General features: G+C 45.3%; 1 protein-coding gene across 2 annotated transcripts in view; it reads right to left on the bottom strand.

Annotated features, from left to right (window-relative positions):
* Positions 1 to 23,260, bottom strand: part of LOC137346148 (chloride intracellular channel protein 1-like) — a 44,517-nt gene extending 21,257 nt beyond the window's left edge. Inside the window, exon 1 of one of the 2 annotated variants that reach the window (XM_068009485.1) lies at positions 23,010 to 23,260. In XM_068009485.1, the coding sequence (XP_067865586.1) occupies positions 23,010 to 23,045 (36 nt within the window). In that variant the 5' untranslated portion in view covers positions 23,046 to 23,260. The remainder of the gene's footprint in view (positions 1 to 23,009) is intronic. The other variant, XM_068009484.1, reaches the window with a different exon arrangement.
* Between the last annotated feature and the right edge of the window lie 336 nt (positions 23,261 to 23,596).

The following is a 23,596-nucleotide window of genomic DNA, read 5'->3' as shown; positions in this document are numbered from 1 at the left end:
TCGCTGGAGCTATGAGGCTGCGGTGCTAACCACTGCGCCACCCAATCTCCGGATTACTCCCAAGGTCACATGCTAGTGAGTATAATATAAAAATACACCAGCGTGGCTGGAGAGATGGTGCAGGAGGAAGGACTTCAGATTTCTGGGGCATTGGGACTGGTTCTGGGGAAGGTGGGACCTGTACAAGCCAGACGGTCTGCACCTGAACAGGACTAGAACAAATATTCTTACAGGAAGGTTTGCTAGTGCTGTTGGGGATGGTTTAAACTAGCTTGGCTGGGGGATGGGAACCTGAGCACAGTCTTAGATAGGACAATTTCAGGGCAGGGAACGGGACGCAGAAAATTAGCGACTCTGAAAGACAGAAGAAACAAAAGGTTAAAAAAAGCGCGCAACACAGGAATTTGGCAGTGTTAAAGGATATTTATTTAAATTTAAGGGCACAGATAGACACATAGCAACATGATATTGTTGCTATAATGGAAACTTGGCTTAAAAAAAAAAGGGGGCAAGAATGGCAGCTCAACATCCATGGATAGAGTTTTCAGGCGAGATAGAGAGGGGGATAAAAAAAATGGAGGGGGAGTAGCATTATTTGTTAAGGAATCAATAACAGCTTTGAGGAGGGAAGATATGCTAAATGAATCATCAAATGAGGCCATCTGGGTGGAGCTTAGAAATAAAAAAAAGGGGGCAGCTACATCACTAGGAGCGTACTATAGACCCCCAAATAGTGAGAGGGAGATTGAAGAATATGTAGGCAGATTTCTGAGTGCAGAAACTTTAGGGCAATATTAGTTGGGGATTTCAACTACCCCAATATCAACTGGGGTACAAACAGTGTGAAGGGGAGAGGGGACCAAATTCTTGAACTGCATTCAAGAGAACTTTTTTAGCCAGCACGTAACAAGCCCAACGAGAGGAGGTGCAATTCTCGATTTAGTCTTCGGTAATGAAGCTGGGCAAGTGGAGGAAGTAACAGTGGGTGACCATTTTGGAGATAGTGACCATAATAGTTTTAGCGTAATCGTGGAAAAGGACAAAAATAAAACAGGACTGGATACAGCTACTTGAAGGAAAAAAATCAGTGGCAAACCAGTGGAAGGCATTCAAGAGTGAGATACTACAGACACAGTGTAGGCATGCCCCCGCTAAGATTAAGGGTGGTACTGCCAAATCTAGAGCCGCCCCAGTTATATAAAAGCTTACAGGGCAAGTTAAAGCAAAAAAGAGAAAACTTATGACTAGCACAAATATCATAATACTTTCGAAAGCCTAGTGCATAGATAGCACAGGAATGAAGTAAAAACAGAAATTAGAAAAGCAGAGAGGACATGAAAAATTGGCAGGTAAAGTGGCGCAGTGGTTAGCACCGCAGCCTCACAGCTCCAGTGACCCAGGTTCAGTTCTGGGTACTGCCTGTGTGGAGTTTGCAAGTTCTCCCTGTGACCGCGTGGGTTTTTGCCGGGTGCTCCGGTTTCCGCCCACAAGCCAAAGACTTGCAGGTTGATAGAGAAATTGGCCATTATAAATTGCCACTAGTATAGGTAGGTGGATTGAGGGAATATGGGATTAATGTAGGATTAGTATAAATGGGTGGTTGATGGCTGGCACAGACTCGGTGGGCCGAAGGGCCTGTTTCAGTGCTGTATCTCTAAATAAATGAAATAAAATAAAAATCAAGGAAAACCCAAAGATGTTTTATCAGTACATTAAGAGCAAGAGGATAACTAAGAAAAGGGTAGGGCCCATCAGAGATGTAGAGGGGAACTTATGCATGGATGCATAAGATGTGAGCAGGGTTCTTAATGAGATTTTTGTCTCTGTCTTCACAAAGGAGAGGGTTGATGCAGACATTGTAGTTAAAGAGGAGGAGTGTGAAATATTAGATACGATAAGCATAATGAGGGGGGAGGAAGTGCTCGAGAGTCTGACGTCCTTGAAAATGGATAAAGCACCAGGACCGGATGGATTGCATCCCAGGTTGTTAAGGGAAGTCAGGGGGGAAATTGCAGATGCACTGAGGATCATCTTCAAATCCTCACTAGATAATTGAGGTCTGCAAATGTTGTACTATTGTTTAAAAAGGGTGCAAGGGATAAGTCAGTTAATTATAGGCCAGTCAGTCTGACCACAGTGATGGGCAAATGGTTAGTTTATCCTGTCTCTCAGAATAGATTCTGTCACTTAGAAAGGCATGAATTAATCAGGGATAGTCAGCATGGATTTGTTAGGGGAAGGTCATGCCTTACTAACATGATTGAGTTTTTTGAGGAAGTGACAAGGAGGATAGATGAGGGTAGTGCAGTGGATGTGGTTTACATGGATTTTAGCAAGGCATTTGACAAGCTCCCGCATGACAGACTGGCCAGTAAAATTAAAGCTCATGATACAGGGGAAGGTGGCATGTTGGATCCATAATTGGCTCAGTGACAGGAAACAAAAAGAGTCGACAGATGATTTTGCGAAGGGAAAGCGGTTTTCAGTGGCGTTCCACAAGGCTGTGTTGGGTCCCTTGCTGCTAGTGGTATATATTAAATGATCTGGACTTAAATGTGGGAGGCATGTTTGGGAAATTTGTTGATGACACAAAAATTAGCCATTAGTTAATAGTGAGGAGGAAAGCCATCGACTCCAGAATGATATCAATTGTTTGGTTGAGTGGGCCGAAAAGTGGCAAATGGAATTCAATCCGGGTAATGAATTTGGGGAGGACAAATATAGCGAGGGGAATATACAATAAATTGAGGATATTGAGAGGGGTAGAAGAAGAGAGAGACATTGGAGTGCATGTCCACAGGTCCCTAAAGGTGGCAGGACAGGGAGATAGAGTGGTGAAGGCATATGGATTGCTTTCCTTTATTGGCCGAGGTATTGAGTACAAAAGCAGATGTAATGCTGGAACTGTATAAAACGCTGGTTAGGGCACAGCTGGAGTGTTGCATACAGTTCTGGTCACCACATTACAGGAAAGAGATAATTGCTCTGGAGAGAGTACAGAAGAGATTTACAAGAACGTTACCAGGGCTTGAAAGTTGCAGCTATGAGGAAAGATTGAATTGGCTGGGATTGTTTTCCCAGGAACTGAGGAGGCTGAGGGGTAACTTAATTGAGGTGTACAAGATTATGAGGGGCCTAGATAGAGTAGACAAGAAGGACCTGGTTCTCATAGCAGAGAGGTCAATTACCAGGGGCACAGATTTAAGGTGATTGGTAGAAGGATTAGAGGGGACATGAGGAAAAAACTTTTTCACCCAGAGGGTGCTGGGTGTCTGGAATTAAAAAGGTACCTGGACATGCACCTGAAGTGCTACGAACCAGGTGCTGGAAGGTGGGATTAGATTGGGCGGATAGTTTATTCGCCTGGCAAAGACATGATGGGCTGAATGGTCTCCTTCTGTGCTGTACTTTTTCTATGGTTCTGTTTCTATAGCACCTTTCACCACCTCAGCAGGTTCCAAAGTCCTTCACAACAGGATAAGCATTTTTTTTCCCCTCAAAAAAAAAACATGTAGTCACCATTGCAATGTAGCCAATTAGTGCACAGCAAGCTCCCACAAACAGCAGTGCAACGGTGGTCAGATAATCTGTTTTTAGGTGCTGATGAAAGGTCATTGACCTGAAATGTTAACTGTTGTTTCTCTCTCTCTCTACAGATACTGCCAGAGCTGCCAAGTATTTCCAGCACTTGGTTTTTATTTCAGATTTCCAGCATCTGCAGTATTTTACTTTTAAGAATCGGTTTTTAGGTGTTAGTTGTGGGTTAACGGACAGGAAGCAACGAGTGAGCATAAACAGGGCATTTTCAAGTTGGCAGGCAGTAAACAGTGGAGGGCCTCAAGGATCAGTGCTGGGGCCTCAGCTATTTACAACCTATACTACTGACTTAGATGAAGAGGCAGAGAGTAATGTATCTACGTTTGTGGCTGATTCAAAGCTTGGTGGAAAGGTAAGCTGTGGGGAGGACACAGAGGCTACAAAGAGATATAGACAGATTAAGTGAGTGGGCAACAAGATGGCAGATGGTGTATAATATAGGGAAGTATGAAGTTATTCATTTTGGTCGTAAGAATAGAAAAGCAGAATTTTTCTTTAAAAAAAGATGTGAAACTTGTAAAAGAGACTTGGGTGTGCTTGTACAATGAACACAAAGTTAGCATGCAAGCAATTAGGAAGGCAAATGGCACGTTGGCCTTTATTGCAAGGGGATTGGAGTACAAGAATAAGTGTTATCCTTTAGTGCGAGGCTGAGTAAATTGGGCCTATATTCTCTATAGTTTAGAAGAATGAGAGGCGATCTCATTGAAATATACAAGATTATAGAGGCTGGATAGGGTAGACAGATTATTTCCACTGATCTGAGAATCTAAAACACTGGGACACAGTCTCAGGATAAAGGGGCCGATCATTTAGGACTGAAATGAGAAATTACTTCTCTCAAAAGGGTTGGGAATCTTTGGAAATCTTTGGAATTCTCTACCCCAGGAGGGTTGGGGATGCTCCGTCATTGAATACATTTAAGTTTTGGATTGACAGTTCTTTGGTCTCTCTGGGAATCAAGGGAGATTGGGAGCGGGGAGTTGAAGCCCAAGATCAGCCATGATCATATTGAATGGTGGAGCAGGCTCGATGGGCCTATGGTCTACTCCTGCTCCTATTTGCGTTCTTCCAAATGTTGCCCAGATCTCTTCAACATACCACCAGGAGATCATTTATGCCCACACAAGCGGGCAAACGTGGCCTCTGTTTAACATCTCATCTGAAAAGACAGCATCTCTGACAATGCAGCCCTGCGAGCGCCAGCCTGGATTTCATGCTCAAGTCTGCAGAGGGGCTTGGACCCACAACCTTCTGATTCAGGGGTGAGAGTATGATCCGGGGCCAAGATAAAGACACTGGTGGGAGATCTGTTTGAATGGTGGAGCAGGCTCAATGGGCTAAATGGCCTGCTCCTATTTCCTACGATCCGATGACTGAAAGCACTGTGTGGGAATCATTTTGACAGGGTCCTGGAAGGGTAATAGCAAGATGGCCCAAGCGGAGTGCCAAAGAATGCCGGAGAGACATGCATGTGGGGAAGGGGGGGGGGGGAGAAAGAAAAAAAAAAGGGAGGGAAGGAAAAATAGACTGCACACTTCCTCCAAAACAGCCAGAGCTTCATTTACAGGTTTAATCCCACCCACGCCCCCCCCAATTCATATGGTGGACAGTATTTCAGAGGGGAAGTGGTTAATGGTTGGACGCTAAGCTAAAAAGGGAAATGCCTTCTCTTATTTGCGTGCATCACAACACATTGTGAGTGTTTTCTCACCCACCACCACCAGCAGCAGCAGCAGCCTGGCAACATTTCAACAGCCACAGCAGCAACGTTGACAACCATTTCCTGCTATCTCGCTGTGTGTAATGCTGCACAAGAAGCAATGCAGAGCATTGGACCAACATCTTCTCAGAATTGCCAACCTTCCTGGATCACCCAGAGATTAAAAATGAGCAGCACCCAGGGGAGTACAATCACAGGGATGAAATTTTAAAAGTTTGCTTCTTAAAAAAAAATTGTTTTTTTCCCTTGAACACTTGTTTATTGGTTCGAAAAATATCAGGTGATAAGAAAGACTGACTGTCGAGAATCATCCAATCAGGTAACTAAGTCTGTTCGCTTTCCAATTGGCTGATGGGAAGGAATGAGGGGGGGGGGGGGGGGGGCCACGCGAGGATGGCCGATGCCAGAAGTTTGAAGGCGGGGCAGTTGGAGGCCGGAGGTCACGTGATGAAACCACCAAGAGTATGGCCCAATTCAAAGCTAGTAGTCCAACCAGCTCCCCTAGTCAGTGGCTTCACTTCCAACTCGAGTTATGCAAGAAGTCTTAGACTAGGGAGGGGGAGGGGCAACCTCAATCATTTTGTTTTAAGATGTGGCTTTAAAAGTAGAGATTAGTGCTTTGAAAAAAGGGGAGGAAGTTAAGAAAGCAGTAAGAGGTCAGCAAAGCCCAACTACAATGGCTGTGTTTGAGTGCCTGGAACACATCTGAAAAAGGAAGGAAGGAAGGGAGGAGTGTGCTTTCACAACCTTAAATTAATGGCACTTCTGACAAAGTTGGTGCAGGGATAAGTATTGGACCAGAACACCGGGGAGAACTCCCCTTGCTCACTTTCAAAATGGCATCTTTTACGTCTACCCAAGAGGGCAGATGGTTTATACAAAAAAAAAAAAATGGCACTTCTGACAATGCAGCACTCCCTCACGACTCCACTGAGGGAGTCAGCCTAGAGATTTTTATGCTCAAGCCTCTGGATTGGGGCTGGAACCCACAACACACGGACTCAGAATTGAGACTGCTACCCAATGAGCCACAGTTGGCAATGAAATACTCCTTCGTCATGGCTGTTGGAAGACTGGACTTGAAGTCCAGACAGCAGAATCGGAGGAGGCTGCTGTATGGTGACAAAACTTGGACTACACAGCAGAAGCAAAAATGCAGATTGAATGAATGCATGGCTTGAGAAAAATCCTTGGGATCCATTGGCAGCATAGAGTCCCCAAAACAGAGGTACGGCAACTTTCTAACTTCAGAAAATATCATAGCAATGCTCGAGTGATGTTGACCACAACGGCTCGGGCACCTTGTTACAAATGGATAATGGTCACCTACCAAAGGTTGCACTGTATGGCGTGTTTGATGGTGCCAGTAGACCCATTGCGCTGCCAAAGATATAAAAAGGACTCGTGCAAGCGAGACATGATTTTATGCCAGAAAGACTTCAACAGTTGGCAACAGTCAGAGCACGACTGAAGCACCTAGCCCTGAAGCCTCCACACTGGAGCACAGAAATTTGAAGGACGACATCGTCAGATTGCCACTGAAAAGCACCATTGCAGGAAGCCGTATACGAAAGTCACCTCTGCACCAGAAAATAAATCTTACAATACACTCATTGCAAACAGCTCGAATTGGACTGCACTCCCATCCCAAGACTCACAACAGATGAGCAGTAGATGTGAATCATCAGCAATGATGCAAAAACCAAAGAGGATAGGAGGCCATTCAGCCCCTCGAGCCTGTTCCGTCATTCAGTGAGACCGTGGCTGATCTGCTCGCCCTGACTCCATACCTCAAGACCCTGATCTGAAAAAGAGTGTGATCAGGTTTGAAAGTTTTAATTGACAACCCTACCCCTCTCCCCACCCAGCCTGAACTGCTTTTTGGTGGGAGTGGGGCCGGGAAGAGAAGAGACTTCCAGAGCATCCATCAGCTTCAAGTCATTCCCTTCTATCATTGTTAGGTCAAAAAAAAAAGGAATTAACTACACTTGAAGCTCCTAATCTGATTGTGGAAACAATAATCAGCACAAGGAGTCTTCAAGAAAGCAGCTTACTGCCAAACTTCAAGCAACTGGGGTTAGGTTACAAACCAGCCTCGTCAGCGTCACTCCCATCTTGTGAACAAAGTCTTAAGACGCATCACTGACAAACCACAGCAGCATCTTCACACCACCCTGCTTCACCCACCCACTGAACATGCTGCAATAGGCTTGTTCAAGCACGGTGCTAGATCTCTCCTCTATCGCACCAACCCCCCCCCACCCCCCCACACCCCCCTCCCAGTGGTCGAGTGGGTCAACGCACCATTTAATAGAACCACAGAAAAGGAGGTTATTCAGGCCATCGTGTCTGCACCGGCTGACAAAACAAAAGTTAGACGTCCATTCTAATCGCACCTTCCAGCACCTGGTCTGTAGCTTTGCAGCTTACAGCACTTCAGATGCAGGTCCAGTACCTTTAGCAATTTAACACCTTTAAGCGTTTTCAAGTGTACAGCAATCCCGCATTTAAAAAGATTTGTTAACCTGCACTCCGCTTCCTCCAATCAACTGAACATTACACCACTGAAGGTATATTTCAATTTTTGTTTTTCTCTCCCGCACACCACCCCCAACACGTGCAACTCCATTTTTACACACCATGAATTGAAATTGACAAATGCTCCCCTAATCTGTTTCCTACATTACAACAGGACACGATGGGCCAAAAGGGCCTGTTTCTGTGCTGTATGATTCTATGCTTCTAATAGCAACTAGATTTTGAAAGCACTAGCTGCAAAGTGCTTTGAGACATCCTGAGATTGTGAAAGGTGCCAACGGTAGAATTGCTAGTCTTTTATGCCCTCTTGCAGCTTCCTACAGTCTTCTTTTGGAACTTCTCAAGCCCCTAATTCAGAATTACTGGCAAATTTTGATCATGCTCAAGGTCAAATCTTTTATCGTCATGAGGAGGTTCCTACACAAGTCCCGGAGGCATGCTGCCAATCTGAGAAAGGTCTATTTAGTCCGACTCTTTGCTTCCAAAACTTTCAGCCATCTCTTTATCCCTGACAATCACAGATCTGAAACTTTGTAACAGGGGCATAAATGTGGCACTTTATTGAAAATTCAAGTTAAAATGTACAACCCTTACTGCATTCTCTTTGCCTGTATGCTTGGTAATTTCTGAGAGGATTTGATTAAATTAATCAGACATGATGTTCCATTTACATCAATGTTGACCGTTTCACATTAGTCCATAATTTCCGTTGTGGTCACTGGCAGGTTTCCTACTGCAGTCACAAGGATAACTGAATTACCAATGCACAGCCTATCCCCGACTCCCTTTCGGAATGGGTCCTTTGGGCAAAATATCTCATTCCAAAAGAATTGTTTTATGGTTAGTGCAAAAGTTATTTCATTGCTAATCTCCGAGAAGCCATCCGAACAATTAGTCACTGGGGATATATTGCCCCTTCCACATAGATAGCCAGAAGTAGTTTAAAAGGAGTGACATTTTTGCGTTGCAACACTCATTTACAGTTACAGATCTGTGCATCGATCTGAAAACATGGCACGCTAAATGAGCTTAGCCTGCATTCATTTGGACTATTGCCATTTCTTGGTTTAAAACTAAGATTTCACAATTCTTTGAACAAAATGGATACAGGTAAAAAAAAAAAAAAATCAGAAGTTGAGCACGAAATAAATAGGTTGCCAGTGGTTTAACACACACAAGTAGCATCCAGGTAAAACTACCATTCTGAAAGCTTCGTAGGAGAAGATAGCTGCAAAAGGTTTAAACTGGCATAACATTAAAGAATGTAGCGTGGTGTGTTTGGCAGCCCCAATAACTCAACAGATGGAAATACTGTCTGAATCAGATACAAATATTGCTTTTGCAATGAACCCAAGTGTATAATATGCAGGTGTAGGAGAAGGAAAACTATTCATCAAATTATGAAGCATTCAAAAGAATTGGGATGCAGAGTTACGAAATTGGTCAGCAAGGGGCAGCACAGTGGTTAGCACCGCAGCCTCACAGCTCCAGGGACCCGGGTTCGATTCTGGGTACTGCCTGTGCGGAGTTTGCAAGTTCTCCGTGTCTGCGTGGGTTTTTGCCGGGTGCTCTGGTTTCCTCCCACAGCCAAAGACTTGCAGGGGAATTGTAAATTGCCCCTAGTGTAGGTAGGGAATATGGGATTTTTGTAGGGTTAGTATAAAGGGGTGGTTGTTGGTTGGCACAGACTCGGTGGGCCGAAGGGCCTGTTTCAGTGCTGTATCTCTAAATAAATAAAAAATAAAGTAGAATTACTAAGTGCATCATTCACGGTCGCCTGTGCCAAGAGGAAGTATTGGGTGGATGCAGGGTTCCTGATCGCTATCCAGTGACTCTTTTTGCTAAGCAGGTGTGATAGAGTTGGATAAGGTTGGAGTGTCCCTGGAGCGTTGTATGGCTTGACACTCACTCACTCAGAGTCTGATGACAAATGATCACTTGCAAGAGGTACAGGAGAGTCAAAGAATGGTTACAGCACAGAAGGCAGCCATTCAGCCCATCATATCTGTGCTGGTTCTCTGCAAGAGCAACTCAACTAATGTCATTTCCCCCACCCTGCAATATTTTTTTCCTCTCCAGATTCTTATCCAATTCCCTTTTGAAAGCCACGATTGAATCTGCCTCCACCACACTCTCAGGCAGTGCATTCTAGATCCTAACCACTCACTATGTAAAAATAAAAAATAAAATTTCCTCATCTTGTCTTTGGTTCTTTTGCCATTCACCTTAAAATCGGTCTCCACTGGTTCTCAACACTTCCGCTAATGGAACAGTTTCCCTCTATCTACTGTCTAGGCCCCTCATTATTTTGAGCACCTCGATCAAATCTCCTCTCAATTTTCTCTTCTCTGAAGAACAGCCCCAGCTTCTCCAATCTATTCATGTCTTGGAAGTCCCTCATGCCTGGAACCGTTCTCCGAAATCTTTTCTGCACCCTCTCTGAAGCCTTCACATCCTTCCTAAAACGTGTGCTGCCCAGAACTGGACACAATACTCCACCGGAGGTTGAATCACTTTCACAATGGTTCACCATAACTTCCATGCTTTTGTACTTTATGCCCCTATTTATAAATGCCCAGGGTCCTGAGAAAGGCAACAAATGGGAAGCGTGGTTTGCATATCTCAGCTTCAGCGTGGCTCAGTGAGTAGCACTCAGATAGAAGGTCACGGTTTCAAGTCCCACTCCAGAGACGCGACCACAAACCCCAGGCTAACAACACATTGCAGCATCGGGGAATTTGCATCTTCCATAACACCGAGACCCCTTCTGCCTTGCAGGTGGGCATAAAGGATACTGCAGCACTATTCAGAGAGGAGCAGAGGAGCTCGCCCCAACGTCCTAGCCAATACTAACCCCTCAACCAACATTACTGAAACAGAGTCTCTGGTCATTCTCTCTACGCTGTTCGTGGGAGCTGGCTGTGTGCAAATTGGTTGCCATGTTTCCTAAATTACAACAATAACTGCACTTCAGGGCATTCAGGAGGTAGTAAAAGGCACTATATAAATGCAAAACTTTTGAGTGAGCTTTGAACAGCTCAAAGCAAGTTACGAGTTAATTCATCCATCCCTCAGTCCATTACATCCACCAATCACAAAAATCAACTGCTGCCACTAAAAGAGGCAACTCAGCTATGACTCCTGTGCCATTCTCTGTACTTCACCTGATGTTGGCTCCATATCATTGTGGAGAAGCCTGCCTTAACTCCTCCCCCTAACAGAGGGAAGAGACCGCCGTCCACCTCCTTCCAGAATGTAGCTGTTCAATACAGGTCTGGAAAGAGATACAGTTTTTAATCAAGGTTTTTCCCCGAGCAGCTCCAGAACACAGACTCAGTGCTCTATGGGCTGTTCCCAGGGCCGCACACCAAGATAAACATCCACTGCTGCTGGAGGTCCATCAACTCGGTGAAAGATGTACTTTGATCTGCCTGAAACTCGCTGGTCTTCCAGTGCAAAGAGCTGTCGACGACTGAGTGTTGCAGACTGACACATTCCAAGGTCACCACATGCTGAGGGACGCACTAAAGCTTGGGACAGCCGCTGCAAAGGCTCAATGGGGAAAGGCCACAGTGTAAGGTCCTTCCCATAGTATACAGAGGGGCTGGAACCAGTGTAAAACCCCTCAGGCTGTAGCACCACAGAATGTTTGACAAAATACAAATTGTAAACATAACCTGTAATGGCAAATGTAGCAGCAGGTTTAGCCCAAACACAATGAGGAAGAAGAGAGACATGGGTCTGTTTCCCCTTGCTGCTACCCCATCATTCTCCATCCTTATAAGCTCACCACTAATTCAGTGTGGGATACAGCATGGAATGCTCTGTGCAGAATCTTTAAGATGGCAGGCGGAATTTCACAATGTTGAAAATGGACACCGTTGGTAAATCTCAAGGATGCACCGTATCCCTCCTTGCTGGAATCTTAGGGACAACACTGCACATTTGGACTGGGGAACTGCCTTGAAGTCTCTGAGAATCAATGCCCAACACACTACTGCAAGCAACCCAGGAGAAACATCGCAGGAACACCAAGAGTGTTTTTTTTTTTATAAATACAAATTTTCCATGAACACTTGTTTACTAGTTATGAAAAATAATGGACCTGGGGATTGGGGAAGGCGGTTTTGACTGACAATCAAGAATCATATCACGTAAGGAGCAAGGAACAACCAAAAGTAGAACGCCTAAATTGGGATGACAAGGGATCTAGCCAGAGTAAAAATGGAACCAAAGACTGAAAGGAAAAATCTGTAACCGAACAACGGGCGATCTTTAAGGAGGAAGTGCTTCAGGTACAGGCTTGAGACATTCCAACAAGGGCAAGAGGTAGGGGAACCAAAGCCAGGGCTACTTAGATGGCGAGAAGATGGAGATTATGACGATACAAAAAAAAAAAAGTATATAATGCACATCAGGTGAATTCTTCAAATGTGAACCAGGTCAAATACAATAAGTTGAGAGGGGAAGTGAAGAGGAAAATAAGACTGGCAAACAGAGAATATGAGAATAGAATGGCAGCCAACATAAAAGAAAACCCAAAAATCTTCTACCAGCATGTAAATAGTGAGCAGATAGTAAGAGGTGGGGTGGGGCCTATTTGGGACAGAGAGTAATATATGCTTGGAGGCAGAGGCCAAGGCTAGAATATTTAATAAGTATTTTGTATCGGTGTTTACTAAGGAACAGGATGCTGACAAAGTATCGGTATAGACGGAGATGGAGGAGGTAATGGATGAGGTGAAAATTGAGAGACAGGAGGTACTGAAAAGGCTGGCTATGCTTAGAGTGGATAAGTTACCTGATCTGGATGGCTTGTATCCAAGGTTGCTAAAGGAAGTGGGGATGGAGATAGCAGAAGGGCTTGCCATAATCTTCCAGTCATCCCTAGAGATGGGGGAGGTACCAGAGGATTGGAGACTGGGAGGCGAAAGGCTGCAAGGACAGTCCCAGTAAATACAGGCCGGTCGGTTTAACATCAGTGGTGGGTAAGGTTTTACAAGCAATAATGAGGGAGAAAAAAAAAGATATACATATATATGCATATACATATACAAAAAGTGACATGCACATTGGAAGAGAGAGTGTAACTTTTAAAAATGTGCCAATGATACTAAACGTGGAATCACAAACAGTGGGGATAATACAAGTCCACTGCAACAGAACATAAATAAGCTAGCAGAATGGGCAGACAAGTGGCAAATGGAATTTAATACAGAGAAGTGTGAGGTGATGCATTTTGACAGAAGGGACAGGGTTAGGCAATATATATTTAATGGCACAGTTCTAAAGAGCGTGCAGGAACAGAGGGACCTGGGGGTTCATGTACATTGATCTTTGAAGGTGGTATGACATATTGAGAGAGTGGGCAGCAAAGCATATGGGATCTTGGGTTTCATAAATATAAGTATCGAGTACAAAAGTAGAGAAGTTATGCGGAACTTTTATAAAGCTCTGGTTAGGCCCTAACTGGAGTATTGTGTCCAGTTCTGATCACCACACTTTAGGAAGGATATGAGGGTCCTTTGAGAGAGAGTGAAGAGGAGATTTACCAGAATGGTTCCAGAGGTGAGGGATTTTAGCTGCAAGGTTAGGTTGGGGAAGCTGAAGTTGTTCTCCTTTGAGCAAAGATGATTGCGGGGAGATTTGATAGAGGTGTACAAGATTATGACAGGTTTGGATAAGGTGGACAATGAAAAGTTGTTCCCATTAGCTGATGGTGCAAGGACTAGGGGACACGAGGTTTGGACAAGAAATGCTGGGGAATATGAGGAAGAACTTTTTTTTTTTACGCAGCAAATGGTAATGACCTGGAACCTGCTGCCTATGAGAATGGTGGAAAGGGGAGATGATCAATGATTTCAAAAAGACACTGGATGGGCAACGGGGATAAATCAGGGGAACGGGACTGACTGGATTGCTCCACTTGGAGCTGGCATGTACTCATTGGGCCGAATGGTTTTCTTCTATGCCATAAATGACTGACTATAATGGAGAAGTCTATTTGCTTTCCCCTCCCCACCCCAACCCACAGACAGGCCCGAGCAGCCTGCAAGTTTTTTTTTTGTCCAGCCCGTAGGCCGGTACTCCCGCTTCACCTAAGCATAGACAAGCTCTCGTATCCACACTTCGGCAACTCACGCTAATGGATACAAAAGGAAAACATACACAAGGACTGGATTTTTAAAAAAGAATTAACTACTAAAGGCACTGTATAAATATATGTCCAAAGGTGCTTCACAAGAGCATTAATAAAGCAAAATTAAACACCGAGCCACATAAGGCAATATTAGGGCAGATGGCCAAAGGCTTGGTCAAAATGGTAGCTTTTAGGAAGAGTCTTAAAAAGGAGGAAAACATGAGGAGAGGGAATTCCAGTGTTTAGGGCCTAGGCAGCTGAAGGCATGACCACCAATGGTGGAGTGATTTTTAAAAAAAATTGGGGATGCACAAGAGGCCAGATTTAGAGGACCATGGATATCTCAGAGAGTTGAGGGGCTGCAGAAGGGATAGGGAGGGGAGAGGCCATGAAGTGATTTGAAAACAAGCATGAGAATTTTAGAAAATAAACCAAGACATTGCTTGACTAGGAGCCACTGTAAGTCAGTGAGCACAGGCGTAATAGTTAAACAGGACTTGGGTGCGAAGGAGGAGACAGGCGACAGAGTTTTGGATGACCTCAAATTTACTGAGAGTAGACCGTGGGAGACCAGCCTGGAGTAATTAGAGTTGTCAAATCTAGAGGTAACAAAGGCAGGGATGAGATTTTCAGCAGATGAGCTGGGGCAGTGGGGGGGGGGGGGGCGGAGGGAAAAAGAAAAAAAAAAAAAGTTGAGAAACGGTACAGAGGTGGAATGAGGCAGGCTTAGTGATGGTGTGGATGTGTGGTCGGAAGCTCATTTCAGGGTCAAATATGACACCAAGGTCGTGAACAGCGTTGGTTAGTCTCAGACAGTTGTCAAAATAAAAAAGAGGCATGAAGTTGGTAGCTGGGGAAAACAGGGTTTGGAGAGGGGACCGAGACAATAGCTTCAGTCTTCAACACAAGAGAGAGGGGGGAGAAAAAACAAAAAAAGTGGTCAGTTCGATTTATGCAAGAGCAGGTTGGCACAGCAATCTCGGCTCTGGGTCTCCATGGTGATGTCATGGCAACGGGCCTGCTTGGCTTGCAGCCTGCAACCCCAGCTGACAACCAGGCTCCTTGCAGTTCCAAAGATCACAAGAATGAGGCAAATTTGACCGAACTTCAAATAAACACTCGGGGTCTCAGCAGTTTCAACCTGAAAATGAATAAGCTTCTGTTGCCAGGCTCAGCCATGCTTAGACCACTACTGGGTTTGTTGTAACTAACGCACAACTGGTCTCCATATTAAAAAATGGATATAGGAGGCACTACAGAAGGTGCAAGGGAAAAAAAATTACAAGGGTAATACCAGAACTGAATGTTACAATTATCAAGAAAGGGTATAGAGAATGGGGATCTCTGCTGTCAAACAGGAGGCTATGGGGCATCCTAATATATGTCTTTAAAAATATGAAGGGGTTTGATGGGGTAGAAGTAGGGAAGAGATTTCCACTTGCAGGAGATGGGGGTGGGGAAAAAGTCCATAATTTGTATATTGATGCCCTCTAGTTAACACCAATAAATCCAACAGGGAATTCAGGAGAAACTGGTTTATTCAGAGAGTGGCGAGAATGCAGAAACTCGCTACCACAGAGAGTCGTTGCGGCAGAAAGCATATTTGCGTTTACGGGAAAGCTAGATAAACACATGAGGGAGAAAGGATTAGATGGATATGCTGATAAGAGTGAGAGAGTGCAATGAAGAGGGGTGGGAGGAGGCTCATGTGCAGCACAAACATTGGCGTAGACCTGGTGGGATGAATTCGGGCCTGTTGCTGTGTTGTAAATTCGAAGTATTGTAATTCTGTGAGCCCGACAGCAATATGGAGTTGGAAGAGTTCCAAACTCTAGTTATATGTATTTCTGGTTACTGCATCACATGTCCTCCAACAGCCCTGCGAAGTCAAACAGTTTCAATTTCCCCATTTTCAATATTTCTATAACCAGTAAACCTGGTCAAAACTAAAGTTTAAAAAAAAAAATCAAAAAACACAGGATTACATAGGATATACAGCACAGAAACAGACCATTCGGCCCAACCAGTTTACACCAGCATTTATGCTCTGCTCGAGCCTCCTCCAGTCCTTCCTTATGGCGGGGGGGGGGGGGGGGGGTGGTGGCGTAGTGGTAACGTCACTGGACTAGTAGCCCAGAGGCCCAGACTAGTGCTCCGGGGATATGGGTTCGAATTCCAATGGTGAAATTTGAATTCAATTAATAAATCTAGAATTAAAAAGCTACTCTAATGATGGCTGTGAAATCATCGTCAATTGTTGTAAAAACCTATCTGGTTCACTAATATCCTTTAGGGAAGGAAATCTGCTGTCCTTACCTGGTCTGGCCTACACGTGACTCCGGATCCACAGCAATGTGGTTGACACTTAAATGCCTTCGGAGATGGCCTAGCAAGCCACTCAGTTCAAAGGAAAATTAAGGATGGGCAATAAATGCTGGCCTAGCCAGTGAGGCCCATATGCCATGAACAAAATCTTTAATAAGATTTAGATAAGATTTTATTGGAATCCTCTATTCCCTTCTCCCTCAGATGCTTGTCTAGCTTCCCCTTAAATGCATCTGTACTATTCACTTCAATCACTCTGTGGTAGTGAGTTCCACATTCTAACCACTCTCTGGGTGAAGCAGCGTCTTCTGAATTCCCTATTGGATTTCTTGGTGACGATCTTATATTGATGGCCTCCAGTTTTGCTCTTCCCCGCAAGTGGAAATATTCTGTCTGTATCCAATATCAAAACCCTTCATAATTTTAAAGAACTCTATTAGGTCACTCCTCAGCCTTCTTTCCCACCCCAAGAGAAAAGAGACCCAGTCTGTCAATCCTTTCTTGACAATATACTGACATCGTCCTTGTAAATCTCTGTACCCTCTCCAGTGTCTCGATATCCTTTCTAGAATATGGTGACCAGAACTGCACACAGTCACTGTAATTTTCCACCAAAAGGTGTTTGCTGGCGGCAGTGTCCAGGAGACTAATCTTCCATTCCTGGTGACTCCAGGGCAATCCTGGACGGTTGGCAAACCTCAGCTGGGATGGTTACTGGAAGAGCTCAGTGCTTGGTTATGCCAGTCCAGGGATCTCTGCTCAGCACTGGAATTAGCCACAATGCAAGTAATGCCAGTGCAGAAAATTTGCATCAGTTATGCTGCTACGTGGCAAGTGAGGAGTCTAGAGCGCTGTCTGCAGCTGCCCATTCTTCATGGTGGAGACTAGGCGGCAGTCAAACTGCATGATCATCGTGTCAGTCAAGCCACACCCTCTCCTCACTCTTACCAGACATGTCAAACACAGGACATTTACATAACACCCCCAAGCGCTTTGCAGACAATGACATTTTTTCCAAATGTGTTGCAAAGTCAGAAATGCAACTTCCGGTTTGGGCACAGCAGGGCACCCCCCCCAAAAAAAAAAACAGCAACGAAATAAAAAAAAAAAGGACCAGGCAACCTGTTTTAATGTTGGTTGCAACATAGGGAAATTATCCACCAGCACATTTCCCTGTTTACAGCTCCCTGCTACAAATGACAGCTGCTCCATTTCACTTTCCATAACATCGCCTTGGGCTTGCCAGTTATTTTTTCCACCTTACATGCAATACCAGTGCCAATTAAACAGCATCTCTTTGATCTGCCCACATATGTATTTTGCCCAACTCGCTCTGCCGTGCCCAATTCCACAGCCCCTTCCCGCGCCATCAGTAAATCGGAGCACTTTGTATAGAGTCTCCGTGCCCATGCTGCCCTTTTTGAAAGCAGGCAATCGTTTGCCAGTTTCTAATCTACCCATACCTGCCCCGCTGCTCCCCACAAATTCCCCCCCGCCCAGTCTCACACTGCATTCTGGGATAAGCAGGATTTAATGTCCCTGGTTGCCGGTCTTGCGTCTCCCGCCCCACACGGCCATCACGTCCACTGATTTTACTTCAGTTACCTCAGTTTGGGAAGGGTATATATTCACATCTTCCCCTCGCCAGGAGTAGAAGGAAGCAATCTTTTGAAATATCAGCAATCAAGCGCTCAGATATGTTAGTCTCACTAATATTTCCTCATTGCTGGGAGCTCCTGCCTCTTGCAAGGTGGAGAGGCAACCTGCCACAGATTGACGCCAAGAATGAACAGACCTTTTAACAGCCAGTTTTAATTTTGAAGCTATGTTGCCAGGCAACTGTTTTAGATTAGATTAGATTAGAGATACAGCACTGAAACAGGCCCTTCGGCCCACCGAGTCTGTGCCGAACATCAACCACCCTTTTTTATACTAACCCTACGCTAATCCCATATTCCTACCAAACATCCCCACCTGTCCCAATATTTCCCTACCACCTACCTACACTAGTGACAATTTATAATGGCCAATTTACCTATCAACCTGCAAGTCTTTTGGCTTGTGGGAGGAAACCGGAGCACCCGGAGAAAACCCACGCAGACACAGGGAGAACTTGCAAACTCCACACAGGCAGTACCTGGAATCGAACCCGGGTCCCTGGAGCTGTGAGGCTGCGGTGCTAACCACTGCGCCACTGTTGATAAGCTTGATTAGAATAATTATGTTTTGGGAGGTGGGAGCGTGTGGTTAGTAGTAAATAGAAGTGAAATTCAGAGCATCAGGATGAATCTAATTCCACGGCGTCGACATTACTGATGTCAAGCTTTGCTCGACCGCTACTTGGCTCAGAGGTCAAGTCAGAGGTGGCTGTGCAAAGCATCATGGGATGATGGCAACCTGCAGATGTTGCTTTCATGACAAGTGCCTGGTTTCAAATGAGTCATCCCGGCCAGCCTCCGAGCGGGCATATCCCCACAGGAAGCAGGAGAGAAGGGCAGGAAAAAAAAAAAACACAGGGCCGGTGATTATTTGAAAACTCTACAACTGCCACAAAGGGGGGCTCCTCTCACTCTCACCCAATATTTATTCCTCCCCTTCACAGAAAATAAAAGCGAAGGGAGGGAATAGCCATGGCCCAGTGGGTAGACTCTGTCAGCTGCTGGAGTGGGGCATGAACCAGACTGGCATTTGTAGCCAAATACCGAGAGAGTGCTGCAGTGTCAAAGGTACAGTCTTTTGCATGAGACATTCAACCAAATTGAGTCTGCCCTCTCAGGTGGGTGTAAAAGATCCCACGGCCACAATTTCAAAGAGGAAAAGGGCGTTCTCCCCATGCCCTGGTCAGTATTCCGCCAGCAAAAAAAAAAATTGCATTTATATAGCACCGGACGTCCCAAAGGAACTTCACAGCCAAGGAATTACTCTGGAAGTGTCGTCACTGTTGTAATGTAGGAAACACAGCAGCCAATTTACAAATCACAAACAGCAATGTGATAATGACATCTGCTTTTGTGATGTTGAAAATGGATAAATCTTGACCAGGACACCGAGAAGAACACCCCTGATCATCTTTGAAACAGCGCCGCGGGATCTTTTGCATCCACCCGTGCAGACAGACGGGGCCTTGATTTAACGTCTCATCTGAAAGACTGTACCTCTGACAGTGCAGCACTCCCTCGGTACTGCACTGGAGTGTCCACCTTGATTTTTGCGCTCGAGTCCTGGAGTGGGACTTGAACCCAGCACCTTATGATTCAGAGGCAGAAGTGCGAGCAACTGAGCCGCAGTTGACACCACAAAAATCAACAAAACAAAATGTTTCCATCACTCATTTATTTTCTGTATGTTGGATCTTGCTGTGCAGATGCTATCCACCATAACTGGGAGAGCGTTTTTTTTTGGTCACGCAATTTTTGACAGTCGGGAATGAGCTGCCTGACAGGGCAGTGGGAGCAGATTCAACAGTAACTTCCAAAATGGAAATAGGATATATATTTGAAAAGGAAAAAAAAATTGCATGGTTATAGGGAAAGAGCAGGGGGTGGGGGGGGGGGGGGGGGAAAGAGGGACTAATAGGACAGCTCTTAAGAGCTACCACAGGCAAGAGGGGCTGAATGGCCTCCCGTTGCTGTAGTATACAGTTCTAGGCTAACACTTCAAAGGGAATCCATTAGGTTATAAAGTGCTTTGGGGACACGCCAAGGATTTGATAAGGGTCTATATAAATATGAGTACACTCTTTATGTTGTAAATACAACACTGTATTCACACCTCGCTCTATCTCAAGACAATGTTTACAGTCCCTTCAATAATGAAACATGCTCCCTCTGGCACTGCCCCAAAATCAGCACATATATTGTCTGTGAGTCACAAGCACAGAAGCCTCTGATACGCCTCACCAGAACACACTCCTAACAGGCCAGATAGGACAAAAGGTTGACAAGTCTTCCAGGAGCGCCCTGGGCGGTGGTCTTACTTGAACCCATGGCCTGCTGACTGGGCCATCCTCCTACAACAGGGCAGGTCACCACTGCCCTCTTAACACTTCGGATTGCCAAGTTGGACATATCTGCAGCAACAATCCCCGACGGAAGGTGGTCCGCAGTTACTTCAGGCTCTGACGTCGACTGACCGGACACACAACGACTCATTAAAATGGCCTTGAAGTAGCAGCTTTGTAACTGGGGCTGGGATTCTTCCCATCCACTCAACTCCAGATAATCTTGCAATGGATACAGCAATTCAGGTTGGACTTCATTGGCCTGCACAGCAGTGCTCCTTAAATAGGTTGGCAAGCTGTGCAGTTTCAGCTTGAATTCCTTAGGAACAGGATTAGGCCATTCAGCCCTTCCAGCCTGTTCTGCTATTCAATGAGATCATACTTGATCTGTATCTCAACTCCATTACCCACCTTGGCTCTGTAACCCTCAACCTGTGGAACAACTCAGTTTTGACATTTTCATGTTGAGCCCCCCAGATTTCCACTACCCTTTTTGTGAACTGCTTCCGGACATCACCCCTAATGTTAATGCCGTGGCTTAAAAAAAAAATCAGCCAGTATCTATTGACAGAGAACCGATTCAAAAGCTCAGTCAGAGGCAAATCTGACCAATCTACTGTGCATCTCCAGCATTTTCTGTTTTTTAATTCCGATATCCCGCACTCTCTTGTTCAAACATATGTACTAATTACTGTAGATGCTTTTTGCTTTTATTTTAGTATACTAGTTACTTTAGGGTCACCGCACATGGGATGAATATCACGCGATTTTAAAATAATCTTTGAACTGCTTACAATTGGCCGTCCCGGCTTTACCACAGGCCCCAGGAACTTCACCCTCTGCAGAGTGTTATATGGCATAGCCCTGCAATGAAACTCTGCAGCCCATGTTACTCCACCCCTCCAGATCTCAACACGTCTCCCACATCCCATTTTTAAGATCATCTCAGTCAGGACAGTAGGAATGCAACCACACGTGGGAGTACTGTGCCCCCGTTCTGATCTCCATATTCCAAAAAAAAAAGGGATATAAAGAGGCAATGGTGAAGGATTTTACAAGGACGACACCGGAGCCGAGAGGTCCGAGCGATCAGGAAAGATTGAGCAGGCTAGCGATGTTTTCCCTAAAGAGAGAGAAAGCTGAGGAGTGCCCCAAGCGCATTCTTTAAAAGTCAACAAGGGGTTTACTAGGGTAGACGTGGTGAGGATGTTTCCACTTGTAGGAGGAGAGTTTGAATCTATAGGTTATAAATAGGAGATAAAATCGCGAATAAATACAATAACCAATTCAGGAGAAAGCCCTTCACTGGTGATTGGAACGCGGAACTTGATATGAGTGCTGGAGGTAAATAACAGATTCCTTTAAAGGGAAAAGCTACATAACCACATGAGGGAGAGGGGGATAGGAGGATATACTGATAGTGTTGGGTGAAGTAGGGCGGGAGCAGGCTCCGTCAAGCATGAGCACTGCATCAACTAGTTGGGCCGAATGGCCTGTTCCTGTGCTGTAAATTCTAGAAGCCAAACCAAGGTGGGATGGCGGGACGGGACTCGAGGGGCTGAATGGCCTACTCTTGTTCCTATAAGGTTCTAACATCCCAAACACTAACCAGCGACCCTTTCGGGAAGGAGTAAATGGGGGGGGGGGGGGTTCACATGACTCCCCACTCCAAATAGCCTGGTGACGGACAGTCACGCTGGGCTTGGTCACTCGAACAAGATACAGGGGTGAATGTCCAGAACCGATAGACTTATCTCCAACCCACCCAATCCAGGATTCCAATACTGGACGCTGGCCAGCACTGGAGTCACATCCCAGGACAGGGAAGGGCATGAGTGAGAAAGAAAGGAATGAGAGAGAGGGAGACACACAGACTTAAAGTGACAGAGAGATGGAAGACTGAAAAGTCCTTTTTCGGACCACCTCACCAAAGAAAAAATCCAGACATACTCGTCTCTTTCTCTCTTACATACATTAACCTCCCACTGACTGACCCAGTCGTGCAGCAGTGAAGAAAAAGTCCGAATAGCCAGGCGTCACTCGTTTCGAACAGGAGGAGGGAGAGAGAGAGAGACTGCACGTCACAGGAAACAAAATGAATCACAAGTCAATTCTTCCAAAACGAAAGTTAAGATTTTTTTTCAACCTCGTGTAGTTTAAAAATTTGAAAAGGGAGTCTTTTGGAGGTTGTAATGTTGACCCTGAACGTTTATTCTAAAGTAAATGAGACGAGCCTTCCGCCTTCCTTCCCCCCCAGCCCAGACCTACTGTGCAGCTACACAGCATGTCTCTCCAGCTGAGAGGAAATCCAGTACCTGGTAGATACAAAGAGAGACTTGTTAATCTCATGCACGTGGTTTAAAATATACAGTTGCAGATAGTTTTGTTAGAAAGGATTGGAAAGAAGAAAAGTTTTGTTTTGCAAAAGGCTCGCCAACAAAAAAAAAGTTTCAAAGTTTATTCAGAGGTAGTTGGAGGTGAAAATAGTCCCAACTGGGACAGCTCAAAACTGACCGTAGCACCAACAGCCACATTTGCCACCCGGCTGAAACTGACCCAAGCCGGTCTGAAACTGACCAGAAAGTACCATGAACTGAACCAAGTGCTCAAAAGGACACAGTGTTAACACTCACTCCTCCCGTATTGTTGGATAGAGAGTTTGAACCTCAGGTTAAAGAGTCCCTTACCTTCACAAAGAGTTCCACTTGCTTTTCGTCAGCCATTACTCAGGGAGGAGTTGGATAAGTTTTTATTTGCGTTGTTAACCTCGCACACTGATTTATAAAAGGCGGCGGGTTCCTCCCCCCCCTGGTCACGGTGCTTGACGTCCAGCCCGCCCGCGGTTTAATTGAACAGCCGGTCGGTCCGTCACCTCTCTCCAACAGCAACAGGTCTGCGCCTGCCTCACACCAGAAAATTCTGCTGAGGACCACACCCCGGAAACAACTGAGCTGAGCTGAACTGGATTTAGCCGTGCCGTGCTGTGCTGGCACTGGGCTACTGGGGGAAAACCAGTGCGACTCGCAAAGAGCGGGGAAACACAGCGTGTACTGCACAGAGGGAGATCTACCAAAAGGTAGAGTGATGGAGAGCGAGGGAGGGAGAGAGTGAGATATGCATTCAGAGAGGGAGAGACACAGAAGTGTCATACGGCACTAACTTTCATTAATACAGAACCTTTAACTCGGTAAAATGCCCTAGACGCCTCGCAGACAATGAAGTACCTTTTGTGGTCACTGTTGGAATATAGAAAGTGTGGCAGCCAATTTGCGCA

The sequence above is a fragment of the Heterodontus francisci genome, chromosome 29, assembly GCF_036365525.1.
Source record: "Heterodontus francisci isolate sHetFra1 chromosome 29, sHetFra1.hap1, whole genome shotgun sequence".
Classification (NCBI taxonomy): Eukaryota; Metazoa; Chordata; class Chondrichthyes; order Heterodontiformes; family Heterodontidae; genus Heterodontus; species Heterodontus francisci.
This window is presented reverse-complemented; position numbering and strand designations above follow the sequence as displayed.